Source organism: Aspergillus melleus (genome assembly GCF_016097325.1).
Source record: "Aspergillus melleus strain CBS 546.65 chromosome Unknown contig2, whole genome shotgun sequence".
Lineage (NCBI taxonomy): Eukaryota > Fungi > Ascomycota > Eurotiomycetes > Eurotiales > Aspergillaceae > Aspergillus > Aspergillus melleus.
Window position 1 is genome coordinate 725,777 of NW_025763371.1, and position 24,058 is coordinate 749,834.

The 24,058-nt window shown below is 52.5% G+C and overlaps 7 protein-coding genes across 9 annotated transcripts; 2 read left to right on the forward strand and 5 right to left on the reverse strand.

The window, feature by feature from the left end:
* Nucleotides 1-50: 50 nt before the first annotated feature.
* On the reverse strand, nt 51-308 carry VMA8_1 (H(+)-transporting V1 sector ATPase subunit D; the record flags this gene model as incomplete). The annotated part of the gene is made up of 1 exon (XM_046084750.1): nt 51-308. One exon carries the CDS (start codon nt 306-308, stop codon nt 51-53), a length of 258 nt encoding a protein of 85 aa, XP_045940713.1.
* A 61-nt stretch (nt 309-369) lies between these two features.
* On the reverse strand, nt 370-1,264 carry VMA8_2 (H(+)-transporting V1 sector ATPase subunit D; the record flags this gene model as incomplete). Its single annotated transcript, XM_046084751.1, has 6 exons — nt 370-377; nt 488-536; nt 599-924; nt 989-999; nt 1,065-1,177; nt 1,250-1,264. The coding sequence occupies 6 exons, from the start codon at nt 1,262-1,264 to the stop codon at nt 370-372; spliced, it is 522 nt and encodes a 173-aa protein (XP_045940714.1).
* A 365-nt stretch (nt 1,265-1,629) lies between these two features.
* SYF1 (mRNA splicing protein SYF1) lies at nt 1,630-4,392 on the forward strand (the record flags this gene model as incomplete). The annotated part of the gene is made up of 5 exons (XM_046084752.1): nt 1,630-1,671; nt 1,733-1,849; nt 1,918-1,971; nt 2,030-4,041; nt 4,107-4,392. The coding sequence occupies 5 exons, from the start codon at nt 1,630-1,632 to the stop codon at nt 4,390-4,392; spliced, it is 2,511 nt and encodes an 836-aa protein (XP_045940715.1).
* A 588-nt stretch (nt 4,393-4,980) lies between these two features.
* Nucleotides 4,981-10,514, reverse strand: GEA2 (GDP/GTP exchange factor for ARF). Of its 2 annotated transcripts, XM_046084753.1 has the most exons (6): nt 7,349-10,514; nt 6,955-7,297; nt 6,508-6,896; nt 6,339-6,445; nt 5,889-6,271; nt 4,981-5,811 (listed from the first exon to the last, which is right to left on the reverse strand). In XM_046084753.1, the coding sequence occupies exons 1-6, from the start codon at nt 10,447-10,449 to the stop codon at nt 5,464-5,466; spliced, it is 4,671 nt and encodes a 1,556-aa protein (XP_045940716.1). In that variant the 5' UTR covers nt 10,450-10,514; the 3' UTR covers nt 4,981-5,463. The 2 variants fall into 2 exon arrangements, with proteins under 2 accessions (XP_045940716.1, XP_045940717.1); XM_046084754.1 differs by having other exon boundaries at nt 5,889-6,896.
* A 1,033-nt stretch (nt 10,515-11,547) lies between these two features.
* On the forward strand, nt 11,548-17,477 carry LDX57_003116 (putative Rho guanyl nucleotide exchange factor). Its single transcript, XM_046084755.1, has 3 exons — nt 11,548-14,369; nt 14,429-16,284; nt 16,356-17,477. Exons 1-3 carry the CDS (start codon nt 12,128-12,130, stop codon nt 16,899-16,901), a joined length of 4,644 nt encoding a protein of 1,547 aa, XP_045940718.1. The 5' UTR covers nt 11,548-12,127; the 3' UTR covers nt 16,902-17,477.
* LDX57_003117 (tRNA lysidine(34) synthetase) lies at nt 17,402-19,487 on the reverse strand (the record flags this gene model as incomplete). Its single annotated transcript, XM_046084756.1, has 2 exons — nt 17,402-19,260; nt 19,343-19,487. The coding sequence occupies 2 exons, from the start codon at nt 19,485-19,487 to the stop codon at nt 17,402-17,404; spliced, it is 2,004 nt and encodes a 667-aa protein (XP_045940719.1).
* A 378-nt stretch (nt 19,488-19,865) lies between these two features.
* On the reverse strand, nt 19,866-23,999 carry LDX57_003118. Of its 2 annotated transcripts, XM_046084757.1 has the most exons (8): nt 23,696-23,999; nt 23,537-23,615; nt 22,129-23,386; nt 21,862-22,072; nt 20,805-21,793; nt 20,663-20,751; nt 20,424-20,598; nt 19,866-20,363 (listed from the first exon to the last, which is right to left on the reverse strand). In XM_046084757.1, the coding sequence occupies exons 1-8, from the start codon at nt 23,730-23,732 to the stop codon at nt 20,079-20,081; spliced, it is 3,123 nt and encodes a 1,040-aa protein (XP_045940720.1). In that variant the 5' UTR covers nt 23,733-23,999; the 3' UTR covers nt 19,866-20,078. The 2 variants fall into 2 exon arrangements, with proteins under 2 accessions (XP_045940720.1, XP_045940721.1); XM_046084758.1 differs by having other exon boundaries at nt 22,129-23,999.
* Nucleotides 24,000-24,058: the final 59 nt, after the last annotated feature.

A 24,058-nucleotide genomic window follows, 5' to 3' on the forward strand; every position in this document is an offset into this window, starting at 1 on the left:
TACTAGTTACATGAGACGGTATAAGGAAATGCACGAGAAGATATTCGCCTTTAGAAAATGACATCTGCGTCTTCTTGCTCCCCAAGAACGTCCGGGGCATCGGGTGTTTCCTCTTCTTTTTTAGGCCTGCCCTCTGTTAGCTGCTTCGCTGCTTCTCTTTCTCTCGCAGCCATGATCTCGGCGTCCGCAGCAGCGTTGTCGCGCTGTTTCTTGCCCGAGACCTTCTTGAGTCGGTAGAATTCTTCTCTGTCCAGCTCGTCCAGCTCGGAGTTGATGTCTAGTATTGCGTTAATCGGAGTAATGAGCATGAGGTCGGGAGGATACCCACATTTGATGGTGTTTTCTGTACGGGGAATAATGACGTGCTCACTAGATGCCTGGGTTAGAGATAAACACTATGGCCCGGGGATGGCCTGTCTTACATGGCGTTGACTATAATCGGAGTTAGTTAATGAGCAGAAGTTCACAGGAACGGCCAACTACTTACCTCTTCGGTTGACAACCTTGATCACCTCGTCCAGAATAACGAATGCAGTCTAATCCAAGATGATTAGCCAAGGGTAAGTCGCATGGCACCGTATACCATAGCCCTTCATACCTGTAGACTCGCAAGTTCAACCAGTGTCTCTACCGCCCTGGCGTAGGTTTCCCGACATCGTTGCACCTGCTGACCACCTTTTCCAAGACCGGTGAGACCAAAGTCGTTGATAGAGTCCTCCGTGAAGCTCTCGAAATGAGGTAATAGGACACCAGACACGTTCTCTTGTTTGGTCCGGACGCGGAATCGAGCCTGCTTGGCGGACTCTTGGATCTGGTAACCGATATCGCCTCCGACGGCGTAGCTAACTTCCGCTAGAGAAAAGGCAGCAATCTGCATGACCCGTCCCATCTTCTGTTTCGCTTCATCGATACGGCGAGTGATCTCTACCCTCCCACGTTAGTGTCGGGGTAATGCCGGGGGAACTCATGGATTCAGGAGCTATCGTACCGCGGAATCGCCTAGAGTGCACGTAACGTCAGCATATCGGTGTTTGAAATAGTATGATTGGCGATAACGAACGTACTTTGTCAATGCTTCACTCTTTCTCTTTAACAAGCTGTGACCAATTTCAGCGCCCTTCAGCTTACCCTTCATCAACCCCAGCGATTGACGAGTCGGGAAGACAGCCTCACGGCCCTAGACAACCGCGCAGACATTAGTTCTGACCTGAATTTAGCAGCAGAGATGGAGCCGAGGGCGCAAGCATACCACGGCACCCGACATGATTGATAGACGTAGGCGAGACGATCAAATGGAAAGCAGAGGGGGCCACGATAGCGAAGCGACTGGGCGGACATGACGATGCGGCGGCCCGCGATAATGGAGGGCGCTCGGACCAACTGGGGGTCCGTGAGTCCGCATGACAAGGCGTCACGTGCAGTGCGACCTCATCTCTGAACGGTCCTTCAGCGGGTATCCTCCATCTTGTCCAGCGCGAACAACAAGAAAAGCCCCCTGCACCCCCCGGTTCATGCGGTGCACCTTCTCTACCCGACTTCGTGTTCACCGTGTGAGCTGATCCCGCTCGACTGAGTGGCGAAATGCCAGGGACACTCTTGCCCCCGAGATCCCACCGGCAACACGCACAGATGGACCGAACAACGGCCTCTGGGCCCGATCTTTATCTGATCGTAAGTAATTTGGCCATTTGATTATGAGGTGGTGCGGGCTAATCGTGAGATGCAATTATAGGCTGATCAGGACACGGTTTATGAGCAAGATTTGCTTCGCGATCCGCACAATGTCAAACCGTGGCTTGCTTATGTCGAATATAAGCAGCAACATGGCACGCTCTATGAGCAAGCTTTTGTGAGTCTCCCTGGTGGCGCATTGGTTTGCAATCGAATCTCTGGCTGATCTCGCATCTTTCTCTCTAGGTAATGGAGCGCGCGTGCAAACAACTCCCCAGGTCCTACAAACTATGGAAGATGGTATTTTTTTTTTCTTCAACAAGAATTGTCGTCACGTTCATCTGCTTATATATTGCAGTATCTTGAATTCCGTACGAACCATTTACGAGGCCGGAACCCGACTGTGTACCGGGCCGAATTTTTAAAAGTCAACGCGCTTTTCGAACGCGCCCTGATCCTGCTCAACAAAATGCCGCGGATATGGGAGATGTATCTCTCTTTCTTGCTCCAGCAGCCCCTCGTGACGCAGACCCGGAGGACCTTCGACCGTGCATTGAGGGCCCTTCCCATCACTCAACACAATCGCATTTGGAGACTCTACAAGCCGTTCGCTCGGTCTGCTTCCGGTCAAACCGCCGTCAAGATTTGGTCTCGTTATATGCAAATCCATCCGGAGAATGCTGAAGAGTACATCGAGCTACTCGTCGAGATGGGCCAGTACACGGAGGCCGTGAAGAGGTACATGGAGATCCTGGACAACCCCCGATTCCAATCGAAGGAAGGAAAGAGCAACTTCCAGCTGTGGACCGAGATGGTGGACTTGCTAGTGTCGAAAGCAAAGCAGATCGAAACCGGTTTACACGTTGGAATCGATGTGGACGCCATCCTCCGCAGCGGCATCGAACGGTTTGCTGATCAGCGCGGTAAATTGTGGGCTGGATTGGCGACATACTGGATCACCAAGGGTAATTTCGAGAAAGCGAGAGACGTCTTCGAAGAGGGTATCGTCACCGTCATGACGGTTCGAGATTTCACGTTGATCTTCGACTCCTATGTTGAATTCGAAGAGTCGATTATCGGGAACCTTATGGAATCGGCGGCAACCCGCGCTGACAACGGCCAGTCCGACGAGGATGCGGATTTCGATCTTGACCTACGAATGCTTCGATTCGAACAATTAATGGACCGACGACCGTTCCTTGTTAACGACGTGCTACTCAGACAGAATCCCAACAACGTCATTGAATGGGAAAAGAGGGTTGCATTGTGGGGCGACAATAAACACGAAATCGTTCAGACCTACACGGCAGCTATCGCGGCCATTAACCCTAAAAAGGCCCATGGCAAATTCTCGGAATTGTGGGTCAACTACGCCAAGTTTTACGAGTCTGGCGGCGATTTTGATACGGCCAGAATCATTCTTGAAAAGGCCGTCAAGGTTCCCTTCAAATCCGTGGCTGAGCTCGCGGAGTTGTGGTGTGAGTGGGCGGAAATGGAACTTCGGGGCGAGAACTTCGACAAGGCTGTTGAGGTGATGGCCAAGGCAACGCAAGCACCGAAGAAATCCACCGTCGACTACTTTGACGAAACGCTATCGCCTCAGCAACGAGTTCACAAGAGTTGGAAACTATGGAGCTTTTACGTCGATCTCGTGGAAAGTGTTGCTTCGCTGGAAGAGACGAAGCAGGTGTACGAGAGGATTTTCGAGCTGCGTATCGCCACCCCTCAGACCGTTGTCAACTACGCCAACCTCCTGGAGGAAAACAAGTACTTCGAGGATTCCTTCAAGGTCTACGAACGGGGCTTGGACCTGTTCAGCTATCCCGTTGCGTTCGAATTGTGGAACCTTTATTTGACCAAGGCAGTCGACCGCAAGATCGGAATCGAGAGACTAAGGGATCTTTTCGAACAGGCCCTGGATGGATGCCCCCCCAAGTTCGCCAAGCCTCTCTACCTGATGTACGGCAACCTGGAAGAGGAACGTGGATTGGCCCGACATGCCATGAGAATCTACGAGCGTGCTACGCGCGCGGTATCCGACGAAGATAGATTTGAGATGTTCGAGTTCTACATCACGAAGTCGGCCTCGAACTTCGGCTTGACCTCCACGAGACCTATCTACGAGCGTGCCATCGCGGCTCTGCCGGACCAGGAAGCCAAGGAGATGTGCCTCAAGTTTGCCGAGATGGAACGGAGACTCGGCGAAATCGACCGGGCCCGTGCTATCTACGGCCACGCCTCCCAATTTTGCGATCCTCGCACCAACGCCGGTTTCTGGCAGAAATGGGAAGCGTTCGAAGTGCAACACGGAAACGAAGATACTTTCAAGGAGATGCTCCGCATCAAGCGAAGCGTTCAAGCACAGTACAAGTATGTTAATCATTCTTTCCCCAAGACTAAAGCAGCATCAATGGCTAACCACTATCCAACAACAGCACGGATGTCAACTTCATCGCCTCGCAAGCGATTGCTCGCGGCCAGCAACAGCCGCAAGACGGCGACAAAGCAAACGAAGATGGACAGGATGGCGACGCAGGTGCCGCCGAGCGCGCTGACGCCATGGCAGCCCTGGAACGACAAGCTCGTGCCCCTGTGGGCTTCGTTGCTGCCAGCACTGGGCCCGAAGGTGGCAACCGGCCTCCTCCCGCTGGTCAAGAACCGCCTGCTGCTCCGGTCAACCCGGACGCTATTGACCTTGATGATGATATGGATGCTGAATAAGAAAATACAAAAGAGAGAGATAGAAGAGAAGAAAAAAAAATGGACAACGCGTTCAATCGATTATAGTTTTCTCTTTTCATCTGCCTTATCTTTCCTCTCATCAGTCAAAACTCACCCCAGCGTTTTCCCTCCTCTCCATCTCATTTTCTCATTCTTATCATTTGATAAGTTCCACCGCTCCTCACCAATTACGCATGAAATGTCACTCCTTTTGTTTATTCCCATTCTTCCACTCTGTAACAAATATCGATCTATCTGCTTGACCTGCCCGTGCCGTGATCTTGTTTTCGATGTCATCCATTCCTATTCAAGACTGGTTGGAGACTCTGTCGTCGTCTTTTATCTTTTAATGTACTACATTCGCATCTTGTCATCTTTCCTTTGTTTACTTTTCCTTTTTTTTTTTTTTTTTTTTTTTCACTATGCAACTTGGTTTTCTTTCCTCTACCTACAATCCAAATCCAATCCAGGCCAGTCGGGATGGCAATGGCAATGGCAATGTGATTTCTATCTATCGTGATACCTTCCAATTTCCAATTCGACATATCTGTATAAATGAACATAGTTAATTAACTAACTATACTCCGTGTGATGTACTGTGCCATACACTGCTTGCGCAGTTATCTGTAAATAGGTATAGCAAGCAAACAAACATGATCTGTAATGGATGGCGAATACGTTGGAGAAAGGGTCTCGCTTCGCTAAACCATTATACTCTACAATTACACGAACGGATATGGTATGCAGAAAACTCCCAAGCGTTGAACGGTTGATGTTTGTGTATCGTGAATAAGGGAAAATGCTGCCCAAAAAGAGAAAATGCATAAAGGTGGGCTGGTTGGCTAGCACCGGATCAAGCAGGAATCTAACCGTAACAAAGGTGGAAAGTACAAAAAAAAGACACAGTGCGCGCTAGTGGTGTTCCAACAGGGGCAACAAGAAACAAAAGCATCATGATATTTACATGTTATGTATAGTTGGTCGCAAAAAGACATCAGATTCCCAACGGGATAAATGCTCAAGAGGTAGATAGAAACAAGAAAAGGCGCTCTAGAGGATGTTTCTTTGGGTTTAGGATTCATTTGGCTGCTCTTCGGTCTTCTCATCTCCAGCGTCTGCTTCCGGAGCTGGGGGATCGGGAAGAGTCTGTTCTTCCTTGACCTTCTCGTCATAGGGAGGTTCAGTTGCTGATTCAGCGGCTGATGATGGGTCGGGAGACGTGACGGTAGAAACTGGCGGCTTTTCGTTTGAGACATCCGGGAAGATCTCTTTGAACAAGTCTGGGAGGAATCTGTCCAAGCGCTTCTTGGTTTCAGTCCAGATCGTCTCTTTGGTGGCGTCTTGAGATGGTGGCACCAAATATCCTCCGTCGGCCATGACCAATAGAATGTTCTTGAGACTCTCAGGGATTGCCTCCTCCTGTAGGTATAGTTAGCATTGCAAGTCTTTGCACATGGTTTGGCTGATGGGATAATGAGGGTTGAGTAAACACATACCAAACTATCGCCTTGGCCACTGTTGACCATCCGGTCCAGGATGTCCAGAATCTTGAGCCAAAGTTCCAGCATGCCATCATGATTCGGAAGCTGATCCAGATAACGCAAGAAGATCTTACAGACCAAAATGGCCGCCTGTACGCGGGTCTCGCTCATTCCAACAGGGTCTGAATGGTAGACTTCCGGCTTCAACAGTCGGAAAACGAGCGGGAACAGCACTTGATCGAAGATGGCGGTCCACTCCTTGCTGTCGGTGGAATTCATCTCGACAGAGAGAAGCGACCGCTGCAGGGTTGAAATGGCATTGTGCCGGATATCTCGGCAGGGATTAATGCATTGGGCGGTCAATGAAAGGAAGATAGGAGACCAGTAGGCTGACCAAGCTGTTTGTTGTAAGCCACATTAGTCAGACAGTCGGCGCTTTAGGGCGAAAAGACAGCTTGTACAGACCTTCATTGTCTTCAAGGTGAGACTGCTTGATCAGACTTGGAACTCGTCCGGTGAGTTGGTAGATGAGACTAATCGCCTTCAAGGCTCGGGAAACAACCTCGTTCTCACTATCCGGCTAATGTGTTAATACATGATGACAGGAACGAGGGATACTGAATGCAGAACGGACCTTGATCTGGGCTGTTTAACGCCCTTGGAGCGCCGTGAGACCGCGTCCTTTTGACGTTCGTCAATGGACCCCACGCTACCAGCGCTAACAAAGTCATTCGCAAGGGCGACTGCTGACTCGTAATTGTCTGCGGTAATGATAGGCGGCGAGGAGTCAATAACATGTTGGAGGAGGTCAAACACCAATGGCCCTGCTTCCTTATGTTGATGGAGTCTTTGCAAGATTGACCAGAAATCAGGGGAAACAGTGACCTCATTACGCAAAAGGCCCCCGTGCGAAATGCATCGGGTGAGTCCCTTGACAGTGGGTATGGCAACGTTTTCCAATATGTCTTGATCAAATCCGGAGATGCCATGCAGAACAACAGGCACACGCATGAATGAATGATCCTAGCAGAAAGTTAGCAAGTTTCAAAGGCTGTTTACGACTGGGGAAAGATTCACATACATGGCTGAGTCGCAACAGATTCAACAAATAATAAATGATGCGCGACAAGGCCAGCGAATGGAGGTTCCGAGCATCCCGAATAAACGCTTGCAGCGAAGTCAAAAGTCGCTCGCCCAAGGCCTCTAATGTTTCATCGTCTCGGAGGGTGATGATGGTCGCCAGCTCCAAAAGATACATCATTCCAGGGTCATATTTCGACTGGCTGGCATCAGCTTTGCCATTTGCCCTCGACGCGGGAGACGGTCTCTCGGGCTTCACGACAATAACTGCCGGTGCGGACTCCTCGGGCAACTGTGACAATAGAGACTCTACCACAAGCGACACGGATTCCAAGGGAAGAGACCTAGAAATGTTACTTAGAATTCGGTTAAGAGAGAGCGATGAGTTAACTAACTTGATATTGGTCAATATATCGTTGATGGAACATGCGGTAACGCAGTCCACGGTGCACAAAGTGTTGTCAAGTTCTTCATCAGATGGCTCCGGAGGATCATCGGCGGCATAGCTGGACAGATAGGACGTGAAGGCAGACAGCAATCCAGTCTCGTTTCCACGTCCTTCACGGTCCACAACCTGCGACGGCAGCTGCAGTGGAATAGGGGGTATCTCAAGTTCGGAATTCAGGCTGGTATCGAACGGAGGAGTGAGGGAATTGATGAAGAGATTGTTGAGGATGCGGACAATATATGTCCAGCTCTTTTGAACAGCGGATTCGTTACCTGCCAAAACTCGGAAAAGAACCACCGTGGCCAGCTGGGCTCTGAAGTCTCTTCCGAATTTCACAGCAAGCTCACTGACCATAACACTCTTCTTTCCAGCTTGCACCTCCGTATTGAGGGCAGTGCTTGGGGGATTTTGAGTGGCAAGTGTGCTGATGGACGAAAGAGAGAAGAGGATTCGGTCAAAAGCCTCTGTCAGCATGTACCGGGCAGCGATTTGAGCGCACTGGTCGAATCCCTGGACCACTCGGGAGTAAACAGCATCATCCGAGGCGGACATGAAGACATACGAAAGGGTAGCGATCACAGGTCTCCAAGTGGCTTCGAACATCTCCGCATCGTAGATGTTGGTCTCGCCTACAACAAGCTCGCCAGCTGAGGAGGACTTCAACAAGAGCTCTCGCCAGGCGAAGTCGAACGCATGCTTGTTGTCGTGCTCATCCGGCAGAATGATCTCGTTCTGCTTGATAGAATCGTAGATGTCCTGCAAAAACTCAGGCGCGAAATCTTGCCCAGCGTTTACACCGCGCAGGTTTCGCGCGAAGTCATTGTAAGACATGCGGTTTTGGGCTTTAATATTAGAGTTGTACAGGTCTGTATTAAGCATGATGATGCCGTATGTCAGGACAAACAGGGAATCTTTATCAGCGACACCTGGGGGATGCGCTTTCTCGATGAATTTATCCGTGAATGTCGTGATGATGCGCTCAATGAGCGGGGATTCGCCAGGCAAGCGGAAGGCACCGAGGAGGTCGCGAAGAGCGTTGACCACAGTCTTCCCCGAAAAATCGAAAAGATCGACAAATGCTTCCAGGAGCGCTTCGTTGGATCGCTTGGAAATAAACTCGCCTAGAACCTTCTTAGACAGTCGGGTGGTTCCTTTGAGGAATCTGGCCACCAGAACAGGATCGTCAGGGTTATCAATAATACCGTGAGCAGCCAAGTAGGCAATACCGGCTTTCGGATCTTCGTTGAACTTTTGTGCGCCGGCGATGATGATTTTCTTGGTTTTGCGCTGGGTCTTCAAATCCTCCCGTGCAGGAAAGCCGGCCTGCACAGGCTCGTCGTCCATTCGATCGTACACAAATTGAATGTAGCCCAGCAGTGCGTCCAGACATAGCGGGGGCACATTGGTCGTGCTCCACGTGGCGGAGTCGGGGAACGCGCTACGAGAGAGAAGTCCGATTAAGTCCTCGCATAGGTCGGCACGGTCCACCTCGCAATCGTAGTTGATAAACAGCTCTATCATGAAGCTTGGAATCCGCGCCAGCACGGCGATGCTTTCGACCATGGCTTCTCGCGTCTCCGGCTTCCGGGAGCCCCCTTCCAAGCCCAATTTCTGCCGATCTTTCACGGGAACAGGCGTGGATCTGCCACTGTTGGACTGAGACGGAGGAGGTTTCACTAATTTGGGCGCTTGTGGCACCCCGTCGTAAAGGGCCGGGTTAATACCGGGCTCCTTGGGTATTTCTACCCGAGGATGGAGGCAAGCGACCAGATAAGACAGATACAGCTCCTGCTGGAGCTTGAGCACGGAGCGACAAGTTAGAAGCAGGGTGCCCGCCACTCTCAGCGACTCACTCAGAATCGACAGATTCTCTGATCGCACCAATTGGAACAAGTGGCGGCAGAGGTCGTTTTGAGCCAAAGACGCCAAACTAGGGTGCCTGCTAATATCCGGACCCGCAACTTCCAACGCAACGTCAATGATCCTCAGTGCCATGACCCTCATGGGGTCGGTGTGTTGGTGGTTGTGGGGGTCCAACAGGTCAATCAGTACCCGGAAAAGTTCCCGAATAGAGGCCAGGGAGTAAGGCGCGACGTCGTCCCCAACGTCGTCCTGCGGGTTGGGGGGAGCGGCGACGGCACTGCCGTTGGGGGTTTGTTCCGGAGTCTCCTCCCTGCTACCGCGTTCGCGCTCCGGAACGGCGGTATCCGAGCCCATGGCGGACGGATGCTGCGAGGTCACGGTATCTCCGTCGACAGAAGGGTCCATCTTGAAATTGGTCGGCTGGTCGCCTCCCGCAATGGAAAGCGCGGGAATCTCCTCGGAGGATTCCGCAATCTCGAGGTGGGACAGTCGCATGAATATCACTTGACACATATTGACCATGGCCATTTCCGCGGACCTCCTCAAGACCTCCGACAGGCGGACCTGACAGCACATGCTTAACCCGGTTTCCATCATTTCACACACACTCTCGTCGCCAAGCAGTTCACCCTCCGGGCGAGACAAAACGCCTTCCATCAATTTCAGAATCCTCAACAGGACGATTTCATCGGCGGCGGAGTCACTGGCTTCGAATCGACAGTGGGTGATTGCGGCGGATAAGAGTTGCATGGCCATGGAGAGCCGAGGGGAGTCCCGACCAATGATGTTATAGGAGAAGATCTTGGTCAGGGCCACCAAGGCGAGCGAGGTGATTGCGGCGGAGGTGGACGAGGAGCGGACGACCTGGAGGAACGGATGTAGTAGAGAGGGAGCATCGAAGGTGCGGATGTCTTTGCAACCCTTCAGATCACTCCGTAATCGAGTGAAGGCCGAGATGAGGGGGTTGTCCTGCATGCTCTTGCCTTTCTTGCCTCTCAAGCCCCATCGATTGGCCAGAGTATGATCATCATCGAGGGCGGGGGCCCGGGATGCGGAACGAGACGTCGACGTGCCATTGCGGGGACTCGGAGGGGCGGAGGTATCACGGTCGTAGACGCGGGAGCCGGTAGCTTGGCCTAGAATGGCGGAAACGGAAGAATGAGCCCAGCGGGCATGTTTGCGCATAGCCGACGTGACAGTGATACATTCTGTAGTCACCAAAGCGACGGGGTCGACGGCGATAGGAAGGGAGGCGGACGACATGACGGAGAGAGACTAGGGATTAGAGAGAGGGAGGGGGGTGAGGGGATGTAAGACTGCCCGACAACAGAGCAAGATTAGAACATGGCCCTGGATTGAGGAAACCACGAAGAAAGAGAGAGGAGGAATAAGCAAAGAGAGACGAGGCGACGCAGCGAAGGAAGGAAGACGAACGGCGAGCGGAAGAACAACAGCTGTTCTGCTGCCAGTTTGGCCTGTTTGCTCCCGGGATGGCTGACTCATCCGTGCCAAGTCACTCGGCGGTACCTCCACGCGGCCATTTGGCTGGCAGAGGTACTTGCGAGTGACTTGGACCTTCCCTCGCGCTATCGTAGTACAGTACTTTGTATACAGTCCAGTCCGGAGCAAGGGACTTCCAGTAGTTATTCCATCTCGGCATGTCGGATTGACCAGAGCCCTACTGCTGCGTAATAGTTTCTACCAAGAACTACCATCCTATTTGTCTGCCGGCAGCTCGGAGGTTTGAAATCTGCAGGGGAAACAGAAACATCACCTCATGCCTTACGCCGTCACGTACTTTTGCACGGGGACAACGAAGTCCAACAACGCACCTCCTCGTGGACTGGAGTCATGACCAGGAGTTTCATGGACCCATCAGTCGGGATATCGGTGCACGAGTCCATGACTCCGTATTCACAGCCCCTGCCAGGGATCTGGGTCGGGATCGGGATCTCCAGATCGCATCCATGGTTCCGACGTTTTGAATGTAGTTGTTCAGGTGTACATGAGCCCGGGGTACTTGTGCATCGCCAGTTCTGCGGTCAGGTACATCGGAGGAAGTACCCATCGAACAGAAGTCGCATCGGGTTTTATAGAAGCGATCTGATCTCCGACTATAATGGAGCCATGATAAGTAGACGTAAGAAAATACGAAGATAAAGAAATCCTCCCGCAAGGACGTCAACCCGAGTTGTTCATCCCCCCCACTTGGTTGCCCCCTCGTCCACATGCAGCATTGGTCTCGTCGACTGGATGCGCCGCGCAAATCATCTGCAGTCATCCCCATCCTTCTTTCACCACAACAACCACCGATCAACCACCACAACAATCATCATTAATCCCGGCTGCAGTCCCCACTCGCCCTCTTCATCTTTCCCCCCCTCCGAAACAACTCATTCATGCTCCAGTGATTCGCCCTCCCGGGTTGTCCCCAGGGAACCTCAACGCGTCTCTCGCTCTCGCTCTCTCCGCCATCAGTCATCTCTCTGGACTCTTCCCATGGAGGGGTTTCCTATCCTTCCTCCGTCGACTGCATGAGGACCGTCTTTCGCTATTCGCCTGTTTTCTTATCCTTGTTCCCGATGAGTATTATGCCTTCGGCGCAGTCGCTCCCTCGTGTCTCTTTCTAGAGTATCAGTGGCCTTTGCGTGTGCAACTTTCCCATCGCTCGCTCGTCGTTCTTTTCCTTTCTTTTGTGTAATCCACCGATTGTTCTTTTCATACCTTTCTTATCTTATTCTCCACCCCTTTGTCTTTGTTTCAGTTTGGTGCAGCATTGATTGGTTAGCTTCTTGGTTTCCTCCGTCGGTATCTCCATATTGATTTCCCCCGGTTGCGCGCCAGCCTCGCTGCTTCCGCCACGATGGCGACCGTGACAAGCGCCCCGTCGGACCTGCCGTTGGAACAACTCGCTCTCTACCAGGCCTCCGATCCCTATCTGTCCTCCGTCTTCGTTTTCTATGGCCCCGTCGCGACCGCAAATGCCACCGTCAGCAGCTCGCGCATTCAGGCGCATGTCCTGACCCCCGCCGGCTTTCAGAGCTATCCGCGCATCACCGTCTCCCCCGCCGCCCCGTTGTACGCCGCCGTCAATCACCTCCCCCGCGAGAAACAAGGCGACGTAGTATGTCGTGGTCTAGCTGTCGGGATGTTGAAATATTTCGCCGACTTGTCTGAGCCCGCCAAGGACTGCCTGCATGCCTTCGCGCGTGCTGGCAGACCGGGGGGGCAGATTCCCAAACTCTTCGACGAGATGCATGCCGCCGACCTGGCAAACCGCATGACAAAGGTGGAATATACGGCCGATATCGTGCGCGACATCCGCGGTGCATTCCAGGAGCGCAAGGTCCCTTGGGTGGATCTCGACGTCGTGTTTCCCCCGGGAATCATTCAACCGCCGCAGCGACCGGGCGAGGACGAACTGGACGATCTAGCTGACATGGAGGACCCTCCCGACACTCTGTACGGCCAGTATTCATCACTCGTTCAATCGCTGGGGAAACCCGTGTTCTTGCCGACATCGCGACTAAAGCGAGCCCCGTCCCAGCCTACGAAGGTGAATCGATCCCGCGTCTTCTCGACAAGCCAGAAACAGGCATTCCGTTTAACTATGTGCGAGTTTGTGGATACAGAGGAAAGATATGTGAACAAGCTCTTTACTCTGGTACGCAATGTAGCGGAGGAATTTCGCATAAAGGCTCAAGGAAGAGGGTCATCCAGCACAAGTCCGACCGAATCAGACCTGGCCAAACTCTTCCCACCTTGTCTAAACGCGATTCTCGAAGTCAACATGGGATTCCTGGAGGTGATCCGCCAGGTCCTCGAGGAGACAGAGAGGGAAGCGATCGAGGATATGACCAGGGATACCGAGCTGTCTTCGTCCATGTCACAACGCACCCCGTCAAAAGAGGACCGAGATGATCCGGTTGGGGCGGTGGTATTGGCCAATGCGCTGCTGGACTGGTTTCCTCGGTTCTCGGAGCCCTACGCAGATTACATGAATGCTCATAACAGCTTCACCCAGGTGCTGAATTCTTTCATGAAGGATAAGCAGTCCAGTTTCTCCAAGCGCGTGCATGACACCGGAGAGCAGATGCTTCGATCCTTACTCATGGAGCCCGTGCAGCGCCTGCCCCGGTACAGTCTGTTAATAGACACCATGATGAAAAGTCTCCCCTTGGTTCACCCGGCCATCCGTCCGTTTTTGAAAGCCCGAGACGTCATCAACGACATCTGCGCCCTGGATGACTCTTCGTCAACAAACCACGACCTCAGTTTTCGCCGACTGAAGGAGTTGGTGGACGGTTGGCCGTCCACGATATTGCCCTCGAGTCGATTGATTACAGCGGTCGATTTTAATGAGCTGTCCCCCCCTTACCATGTGGATCCTCCGTCATTGGATCCAAATCCTGGAATCATGCTGGTATACAAGAATTGCCTGGTGTTGTTGGCGAAGGCTGCGGGTAGCAAAATCATGGCGCGAGGCTTGCTGGCCGAGTTGGATAACGCTGCATCTGCCACCAGTGGCCCTTCGGGATCGCTGCCTCCCAATGAAATCCGCGTTGTGCAAGTGTACGATCTTCACACCGTGCGTTGCACTCAATCTAGCTGTGGGCGCATCTTGTTTCTCGCTCCTACAGCCGCCAAATCGAAACCCACCCAGAATACGACGGTGGATCTTCTGGCCCTGGAGCTGACTTCGACTCACGAGGGCCGCGCCGTTCGCGTCATCGAAGACATTGTCAAGGCGAAGATTGCCGGTCGGTTTACCGAGTCCGAAAGGGAGAACGGCAAATGGTCCCTGCGCAGCCCTACGGGTACTGTTGGGAATCTCGGCATCTTGGCGTGTGTATTCGAGGAAGAAAGCAAGGAAGATGGAGCTGGGTCGCTGACAAACCGGGTCGGCATGTCCAAAATCAGGGTTGTGTTTGACACCTCGAGGGCCACGAGCAGGCAAATATTGGATTCGTCGGATCTAGAGGTGATTGTCGGGATATCCGTGTCGGGTGAAGACCAATTTCGAGTGGACATAGACACCATAGTCGGCACCGCATCCTCAGATATCGTCACGGCGGATAGTTTCGTGCCCGTGCTCTCCAAACGTCGTAAGTATCTAGAGCACCAGCTCTCGATGTGCGTCCAGTTGTTTGCTGACCGTTTGTAGTCCTCAACGTCCTTTTGCCTTTACATGGCCCTCAAAATCGGACCATGACCGAATCCATCGTCCACTCCAACTTTGAGATCCTTCGCTATCTGGCCGGCTATATCATGCCGCAGCTGAAGACGCCCCGTGGGTTTAGACCTCCGTCCCCGACCAAATTGCTTTCGAGTCTTCTGGGCGGGAGTCAATCAAAGGAGACGCACACGTCAAACTCCAAAACACCCACCTCTGCAACGTTGCTGGGCGAATTTCCCAAGATGCCGCCACCCCGCGGTAATATGTCGCGCTCCAATACCTTGCCTTCTGTTTTCCCGGCAAAGGAGGACAAGAGAGAGGAAACACCGAGCAAGATTTCCATGGTTAGCGCATCTCCCTCGAAAGAGACGGAAAGCCCATTCAGCGTGCTCGAGCAAGCATTCGCCGCCTACGTTCTTGCTCTCCAGTCTCGCAGTGGCAACATCGTGGGCCGTACCCTTCGGGCGAGGGACAATGTCGATCGTTCCGCGGTCAATGAGCTCTACAATGTGTTGCTAGAAGATCCTGGGAGGATCCAGATGGCGGCCGAGGTGCCTGTAGACACCCTCTTCGTGGCCTTTGAGACTTTCATGGGAAACGCCTGGCGGGAGCAGATGGGACCAGTCCTGGAGCCATCCTCGATGAAACTCCTCCAGAGTCAATTCGACACCATGTTTCCTCGGGATTTTGATGAAAACTTCCGAAAGTTCCTAGCGGACATGAGTCCACAAAATCGTCGTGCATTGGCCTCCTTGGTGCGATTACTGGCCGAACTGCTTGATGCCTCTGGGAACGACGGTGACCGAGGAGCTTTAACTGCGGCCTTTGCCGAGGTCCTGACGGTTGAGGGGGACCCGATGCAACATATTTCTTTGCTGGACCGATTGGTTGATGACTTCGACAATCTTTTTGACGAGTTCATCCCCGGTGGTGCCTCGGTGGAGGGGGCTTTGAGCTGCGATCAGACGCAGTCCGTTTCGCAAACCGCCGGGTCTATGAACTCCAACGCGTCCTCCTTTCGCAAGCGATTCGGCTTTGGCCTGCATCGAGAAAATTCCAAGATTGAAGGAGAGAGCAAGGTCTCGTCGATCTTGCGAACACTCAGTAAAAGCAAAGGCTCTAATGACTCCGAGGCCAGCACCCCAAGAAACTCATTGCTGCGTTCAAAATCGATCGATGTTGACACTAGCTTGGCTCATTTGCTACGTCCCGGCTCTCGTGATCGAACGGGAGCCTCCCTCTCTCAAGAAAACATCCGACGACCAGGTAGTTCCCAGGAAGAGACAGCATCCTTGTCGTCGATTCGGGGTATATCAACAAACGGAGTGGTGAAAGTGCGCCGGAAGAGACGGAGCTCTTTGTCAGATTTGAGACCGGGGACAGCCTCAAGTGATGCTTCCGGTGTGTCTCCAGGTCAGGCACAGAGGCCGACGACTCCAGCATCATCTAGCAATCTCGCCCAAGCCGAAAGCATGACTCCAACAAAGCAAGACCGGCCGCCAACCAGCCACGGTTCCGGATCTACGGTTCGGAGCACGTCGCCTGCAAAGAGTAGCTCCCCTGTCCGATTGACCTCACCCAGTCGGCGATCTCCGACACGCCCCGTTACCCCTAGTCGAAAAGAAAACATCGACCCCAAGCTGTCGCAGACGGAACGGTCTCCCCGGAAAATGTCGCCGACGGGAGAACTCAAAAGACGATCACGAGCTACCAGCATACCATCCTCAAGGCACCCCGGCTTGAAAGAGCGAGCAGTTCCTGTGAACGGATCTGACACGAAGCGCCCGACGAGTTCATCATCTCCCCAGAAACCGCAAAAGCTGCGGATGCAAAGCCCACAGAAGGTAATCGTTCCCCTTTCTCGTATGTACAGTGGTCTCTCATGAAGTGCGTTTCTAATTCCTTTCTTGAACAGCTCCGAGATCGCCTGCAAAACGAAAAGAGGAGCCAGGCTACTGCGCAGCTTGGGTTGAAAGATGAGTTGGATCTTATCGGCGACGAATTACGAGCGTTAAGGCTTGGCCCCCGGGCAGAGGAAAGCAGTCGATTGCTAGGTGACCCGTTTGCACCCGATGCAAGCGCAGCCCTTCTCTCACGAGTTCAGGATCTCGAGAGGAAATTCGAATCGCTCTCTGGAGAGTTCAATGGCCGTACGACATCCATCGAGAAGGACTTGGAGTCCTCCCTAGTGGTCAGCGAGAAGCGCGCCAAAAAGCTTGACGAGCTGTATCGGGAGGCCAGCGCCGAGAACGAGGCCCTGTATGATCGATTCAACTCGGAGCTGAGCAAAATCTCGAAAGAGGTGCGGACCGGCAATGCCGAAGATGCCATTAAATCCCAGCTGTCGTCGGCATTAGACGATATCGGGAGATTAAAGAAGGAGAACTTCCGGCTCAAGCGAGAGGTCGCCGGCCTACGGGCCCAACAAGCCGCCGTGGCTCTGCTGAAGGCGAGTGAATGAAATCTCGAACTCCGTTCCTTCGGCAATTTCTGGATTGGACATGAGTATACGCATATCACTGAAACATGAGGACCTTCCTTTATTTTCCTTGACTTATTTCTTTTCTGGCCTCTATTGATGGTGTTCTTTTACCGCTCATTTTGGCGTCTATGCAACCCTTGATGAAGGGTGATCATTTCTCTTGGAGAATTCCGTCCTGTCATATCATAACATTCTGGTTACTGGTGTTGATAGGGCCATTCCTTCCTTCCTACCTTTTTCTCTTCATTCTTGTATCACATTGCAACATACTGTGTAGCCCTTTTTCTTTCTCTCTTTTTTCCCTTTGGTTTTCTTGAATGCATTCAATGGGGTTCAATTGGGCAGATTTTGATCGCATCCACTTAGCACTGGAGTAGCGTGCCTCTTTATCGCATTTCCTTCATGTCACTTACACATTCACTTCTTTATTCCTTTTTATTATTTTCTTTGTGTGTAAAATAATAACAAGAACCACCTAGCTAGCTCAAGGAGTCGGAGTCTTCTTTCTCCAACTCCACCAACCCACCCATCAATTCCAGAGGCTCAATATCCACCTTCTTATACATCCACTCCCACTGTACCTTCAACCCCTCCATGGCACATCGAGTCCTCATCATCTCCTCTATCCCAGGAACCCACTGGTCCATCGTCGGCAACGCCACCGGTATATCCTTCTCCAGGCCTTCAAAAAACTCCTTCGAGATCACTACCACCGGTAATGTAAATCGGCTCTGTCCTGGTGCTTCCTTTGCGAGTCGTTTGAGAAACTGGTCTAGCGGTTTGTTTTCCTTGATGTCCTTGATATTAGAGTTTGGGGACGTGGAGGGATTAGAAGAAGGAGGAGAGGGAGAAGAAGAAATTTGACGAATAAACTCAATATCGGATTTAAGTAAGGGTCGAATCATGAGCGGGAGGTTGACGTTCTCTCCCCCTTGGTAGTTGTATTCCGTGGCTTTGGACCGGGTTTCTGGCATAGGGGTGTCGATGGTTTCGGTCTGGGGTGGTATTGCTGACACGGACACGCGTATCCAGTAGCGGTTGTCCCAGAGGATCCAGGGGGTGGGGTTTGTGTGGTTTGTTTCTTCCCCGTCTTCTGGTTCACGGGAGTCTTTGTTGGTGTTTAGGGGAGTCTGATCGCGGATGGCGGGTGAGGATTGAGATTGAGATAGAGATGAGACTGGAAGTGGAAGTGGAAGTGGAAGGCAGAGATGGTGTGTAGGCAGACGGTTTTTTATGAATGGTTGGCGGGAAAGAAACCAGATGTTGTTGTTTTGGATGTCCTTAAAATTAGTAGAATTAGGATTGCAGGTGTGGGTATCGGTTTGGTTAGTAGTAGCTGTTGATGAGGATCCGGGAGTATGGGACTTGTTGTCAGCTAGTGCATGCTTAGAGCGATCGACAGGTGAGAACATCACACCCCCAAGTGTGAATGTCTGTCTCTTTGGAGTGGAGACAGCATATGGAGGAAAGACAAGGGACGTAAAGCCTTCGTAGCTGCGTAGAGGGAAGTGATTATCGGGAAATGGAGCGAGGAGATCCGTGATGCGTCGAAGGGTCGTGGATTGGAGTTGATGGATTTTGCTTTGGTCTAGCTTGCGGTTGAGAGCTCCTAAGGACAACGGGAATTGAACCGTCGTCGTGCCAGTCGCGAGGTTCATATTTAGTATCTGGCACTTCTGGAGAAGCTTTTTTGAGAGGTCTGCAGTATCTCGTACGAGATCTTGGCTTTTCTGTATCAGAGACAGAACCGACGGCGTCTGAAGGGCGCGCGGGAGTCTATTCGAAGAAAGGAGACTCCGGATGGCGTTCCGAGGGGTGAGAGTGGGGTCGAAATTGGTCGGATCAGAGACATATGGAACGTGATTGTCATGACAAGTTGTCAGGAGACTGGCTTTGGGAAAAGACAGAAGTGGACGGCAGATGAAGATCCCGCCTGTGGACATAGGCACACGCCGAGACGCAAAGCTCTTGTCGTCTGCTGATTCGGACTGTTCGCTTGTCCCTGGTTGAGATGGAGAGAGTAGACCTTGCAGAGTAACCGATGCTCCACTTTCAGCTACTCCGAAAAGACCGTGGCATTCTGGGATAGGATTCACCGACGGTATGCCAGCAAGCCCTGCACCCCTAGCCCCGGAACAGAGTCTCCAGAGCACGGTCTCGACATTATCGTCTTGATGATGACCCATCAGCAGAGCCTCAATTCCATGGTCTCTACACGCCGTTCCAAGCGCTTGAAACCGCAGTCGTCGAGCATGCGTCTCAAAAGCAGATACCTGGGCGGGGGGTTGAGACAGCGTGCCCTGGCCCCATGAGAGTTCCAGAACTTGGGTTCTGATACCTTGAATTCCAGTCAGTGACGATTCCCAAACCATCAGGTTATTGCCTATAGATTTATCAGACGCAGAATGCATCATACATACCCAGCTCATTAAGCCAGCCAGTCACCGTAGCAGCTTCCCGCGTGCTTTCAGCTCGCGCTTTATGGTCAACCACGAACGCCGTGACGGCTACATCGTCGCTGCGATGAGTCTTTTCCCATTGCCGACAAAGATATGCTAGAGCCATAGAGTCGGCCCCGCCGCTAATTGCCAGACCTATTGATTGATTAGATGAGGATATCCGAACTACTGGGGCATAGGATGCATACCTATCCGACGAGGTAGACGGGTCTTGCGTCTCCGCTCTGCCCGTGGAGCTCGCGACTCGAGCCATGCTCGCTGAAAACTTTCGAGAAATTGAGGGGTAGTGATCGCTCGCGCAGGCAACATGGTCCTGCCATTGATTGGGGGGTTAATTGTCGGAGGAAAAGGACGAGGGGAGATGGGGAGGTGGACCCGGTGGGAGCTGACTTTATGGGAAGCGTGAATGCCTGAGGTGGCAATCTGCCAAGCTTTTGCCCGTACAACAGTTATCATGCAACAACCAGAAGATCAACAACCATCTTCTAGGTCCTCATCTACGTCTTTATTTCATACGTCACAATTCTTGCCTCTCGGCAGACTTGCCCAAATTTTGCCATCTGGTCAACTCACCATTTTCAAATGTATGTACTGTACTAGACTAGACTGATATATCACACAACTGGCCGCCGGCCATATCGCCACAAGAAATAAAAATAATGTCACAAAGAATGAAATCCTCCTGGGAAGATACAACTCAGGAGTTACTAATAGAAGCCGATGCAGAACCAGACGCGGTCAGAGAATGAATACTTCCTGGGGGCGCAATCTTGCCCTCTCCGTTGGTCAAACTGCCCGGTTCACCGAGTCGTTGGGGAGTCAACCCGCCCTCAGAAGCCTGCCGGTTTTGGTCGTTGTCTCTTCCAGCCTCAGGGTTTCGGATTTCCTTCTTTCCGTTGGCCTTGTAGTAAAGGATCATGTCACCCGATGATCGCCAGATGTGGGCACGCATGGTCGCAAGAGTCATATTCGGGGGTAGAAGCTAGACGATGGCAGGTCAGCAAGCGGCTTGAGTGAAATAGCGAGGTCTGAAGGAACTAACCGTCTTTTGACAGTACAGCTCCAGATACTCTTCCGGCTTCAGTGGGTTATCCTCCGGCTCGTCGGGATTGGGCGGATCAATTCGTTCCGCTATATAAGCAAGGATCTTTTTGGCCCGGAGCATTCGGTTGGCGTTCAGGCGAGAATTGTTTGTCGTATTACCGTTGGCGGTGTTCCTGATGAGAAAACGGAGGCTGTCAGTCGCCAGGCATCAAAAGATAGAATCGACCTTATACGTACACATCGGGCTTGACCACGGGCGGCAACAAATCATCGTATGGCTTCAACGTGAAGGCAATCTTAATAGGTTCCTTGAAAGGAACTTGGTTCTGTGGCAGCTGTTAGGCGCAGTCTTTAAACGGTAAGACATGATGATACAGACCTTGAGTAGCAGGTCGGCAAGCCACAGAGGTATCGACTTCTCAAGTTTGTCGACCTCCTGGCTGATTCGACCGACACTTCCGCGATAAAGATCTGAAGCCACGGCTGTATCACCCGATTCCTCCTGGATGAATACCGCAGTGCGCGAAGGAATAGCCAATGCCGGGGTTTCGCTCTCGTGGCTTGGCGAGAAAGCCGAGGCTAGATCCTGTGTAGAATTGGCAGACAATGACTCTTCATATTCATGACGGATGCGGTCAATGAAGCCACTGAGGTTGTTCTCAAACACCTTCTCCTCCTTGACGGAAGACTTATCCGACTCTTCTACCTTTTCCTCTTGGATCTGCGGCTTGACTTCCGACGAAGTTCGGCCAAGCTTCTTGGGGAAATCCATGCGGAACTTCTTTCCGAACAGCGAGCCACCTCTCTTGCGTTCCTCCTTGTCAGGCTCCGCTGGTGACTGAGGAAGGGCTGTTGGCGTTGGCTCCCCGGGCGTTGTCGACAGCGCCCGGTCAACATCCAAGGGCGGTAGACCTTGCAATCGGGGCGAAGAGAAGTAGTCACTAGACTTATCGGACATTGAGCTTCTTGTAGGATCAGCAGCTTGCTGAGACGTCGTATAATCGGACAGCTCGCCAGGAGACGTGCCGAAATGATTGCTATTGTTCTGAGAGCTACTCTGATTGAACATCGGAGTCGCGGCGAATGAGCCAGGGCTATTGGCAAACCCGATGCCAAACCCAGGCGTTGTGGGACTGCCTAGGGTGTCGTATCCCTGGCGCAGGGAGGACATTGAAGGATCCAGAGATGTGCCAAAGCTTCTTGACCCATCTATGGTCGGAATGTCCATGGGTGCCGTGGCATTCATGTTCTGTTTAGCCAGTTCTTCGGCCTTTGCCATCGCAGTGGCGCGATACTGGGCATCTCGCTGTATCTCTTCCTCAACCAAAGGCGCAAAAAGCCACCGGAGAATCCATTTACCCAGATTGACTATATGGTGGTTAGCAAAGCCTTTACGACAATTTCCAAACGGAAGAGGGAAGGGTCGGCAATCGTACTTCTTTGGTCCTCGCGGATCTGTGAATAATCCGATAAATCGGCTTCATCCGCGTAGACCTCAGCATCAAAACACCGGCCAGGTTCCAGTATCACGGAAAGTCGACCGGTCCGGATATCGATTGTGCACCAGTGAGCAATACTCTCGTTTGTGTTGATCTCAGACGCGACATCGTCCATGTGACGCTTGCCGAATGACTGGATCGGCACGCACTGGAAACAAAATTAGATTGACATGCGATAACATAATGACCGACTCGGGAGTTTACCTTGAGAAGATCCCAGAGGACCACTTCCCCAGCGGAGTCCTGGGTTAATGTTCGCTTCCGGTCATTCAAGAAGAAGTGCTTGATTAAGCCATGCTGGCCCTCTATTGTGTCGTCGGGCAGAGAGTACACGGGAATAGTAAGCTCCAGTTCATCTTCCATGTCGGAACCTGGCGAAGGCGGTTGCCCATTCGCCATTGACCGAGGCACCACTCCCTCCGGGACCCGAGATTTGGGAAACATTGAGGTGTTGGAAAGCTGTAGAACCGACTCGTACGGAATCTTCTTTACCCGTTCCCTCGCCGCAGACTCCTTTTCATCTTTCGCAGGCGCAGCCTCCCGCTCTCTCGGAGAGTCGATTTCGGCTGTGGTATCGATGTCGTTCCACCGGTTGATACTTGACTTCGGGGTCGCAGTCCAGATGTAGTCGCCAGCGGCCACGACGTTGACCACGCCCTCGTGTTCCTGCAAGGCCGCGATGGAAATTCCCTGCTCAATATCCGAAGAATGCCGGGTGTCTGTTTTGGCGACCAAGCCGGATCGGTCACTCGAGTAGAAGACGGACAACTGCGGGTGATTAGAGTATAAGGACCAGACACTGTCGTTGTGCATCGTTAAGGTGTGCATACACCTTCCTGCCGTGAGGGACCAGATCTTAATCGTTTGGTCGGACGACGCCGTCATAACCGTATCACCATCCTGGTTGATCAAGATGTCGCGAATGTTGTCGGTATGGCCGACGAATTTGGTGATCAATTTGCCAGACTTCGGATCCCAGATTCTGACCACGCTCTCGGGCCCGCCGCTGGCGAGGACAGAAGACACAGCCCCTAAGGCATAGACCGAGCCCTTGGCTGTACGATCGTCGCCGCAAACATCGATATTCAGTATCTCGCCGCCGCCGTTCAGATCCCACAGTTTGAGCTTATGATCGAGACCGCCCGATGCGACCCAATTCGAACGGCTATCCGGGGTGGCCAGGGCCTTGACGTAATCCGCATGTTTCCCAATAGGGTCGGGCACCTCAGTCGAGTCGGAGTGCGGTCGCCACAATCTCACGGTCGTGTCAGAGGAAGCGGAGACCAGTGCGGAATTATTCTGGGTGAGGACGATGTCGTTGATCCAGTGACTGTGTGCCTGGACTTGGTTCCGAAACGCCGTCGGCGGAGGCTTCGCGTTCGAGACCGATGATACCGAAGAGTTCGAAAGAGGTAAATTGAGATCCCACGAGCACACAACACCGTCGCGACCAGCGGAGTACCTGAGTTGGGGGCGACGGTGGTCAGAAACTGCAACGAGGGCGACGCGGAGGGGAACGGAGATGCGCTACGCTCGTCGCCTACAGCCGAAGGGTGCATGCTCTCTAGACTGGCGCCACGCACCGAGAAAAAGGGGGACGGAGGAGGCTCACAGGATAGAGTTATCAGGGTCAATGGTCAGGCCATTCACTCCTAGTCGATGGCCGCCCGGAGCGTCGGGCAGAGGAAGAACTGGGGAAAGTGAAGCAGACAGACTGTCAGCCAAGTGTCTGCGACAAGGCAGCTGCACGCGCAGAAGATAAAAAGCCTACCGTAGGTGACCCTCTGGTGACTTGGTTTTCGAGCCATGCCGCGTGGTTTCTACCCCGAGGAAAGTGAACGAGGCGCCAGTGCGGAGGATAATGCGGAGGCTACCAAGTGGGCGGCGATCGCTCACGGAGACATTCCTCGGCCAGACCGAGCACACGACTTATATATACGGCCGACGGATGCGATTCCAGCAGGAAAGTGAAGAAATAAAACACGAAGGTATCAGAAAGTAGACGTAGAAATAGCAGTAGGAAGTACAAGGAGAAGCGGGGAGGAAGTGGAAGAGGAGGAGGAAGGAGGAAGAGGGGAAAAGCGAGCAACTAAAAGGAGGATTGGAGGATGGACGCTTCCGATGCTAGCTGGAG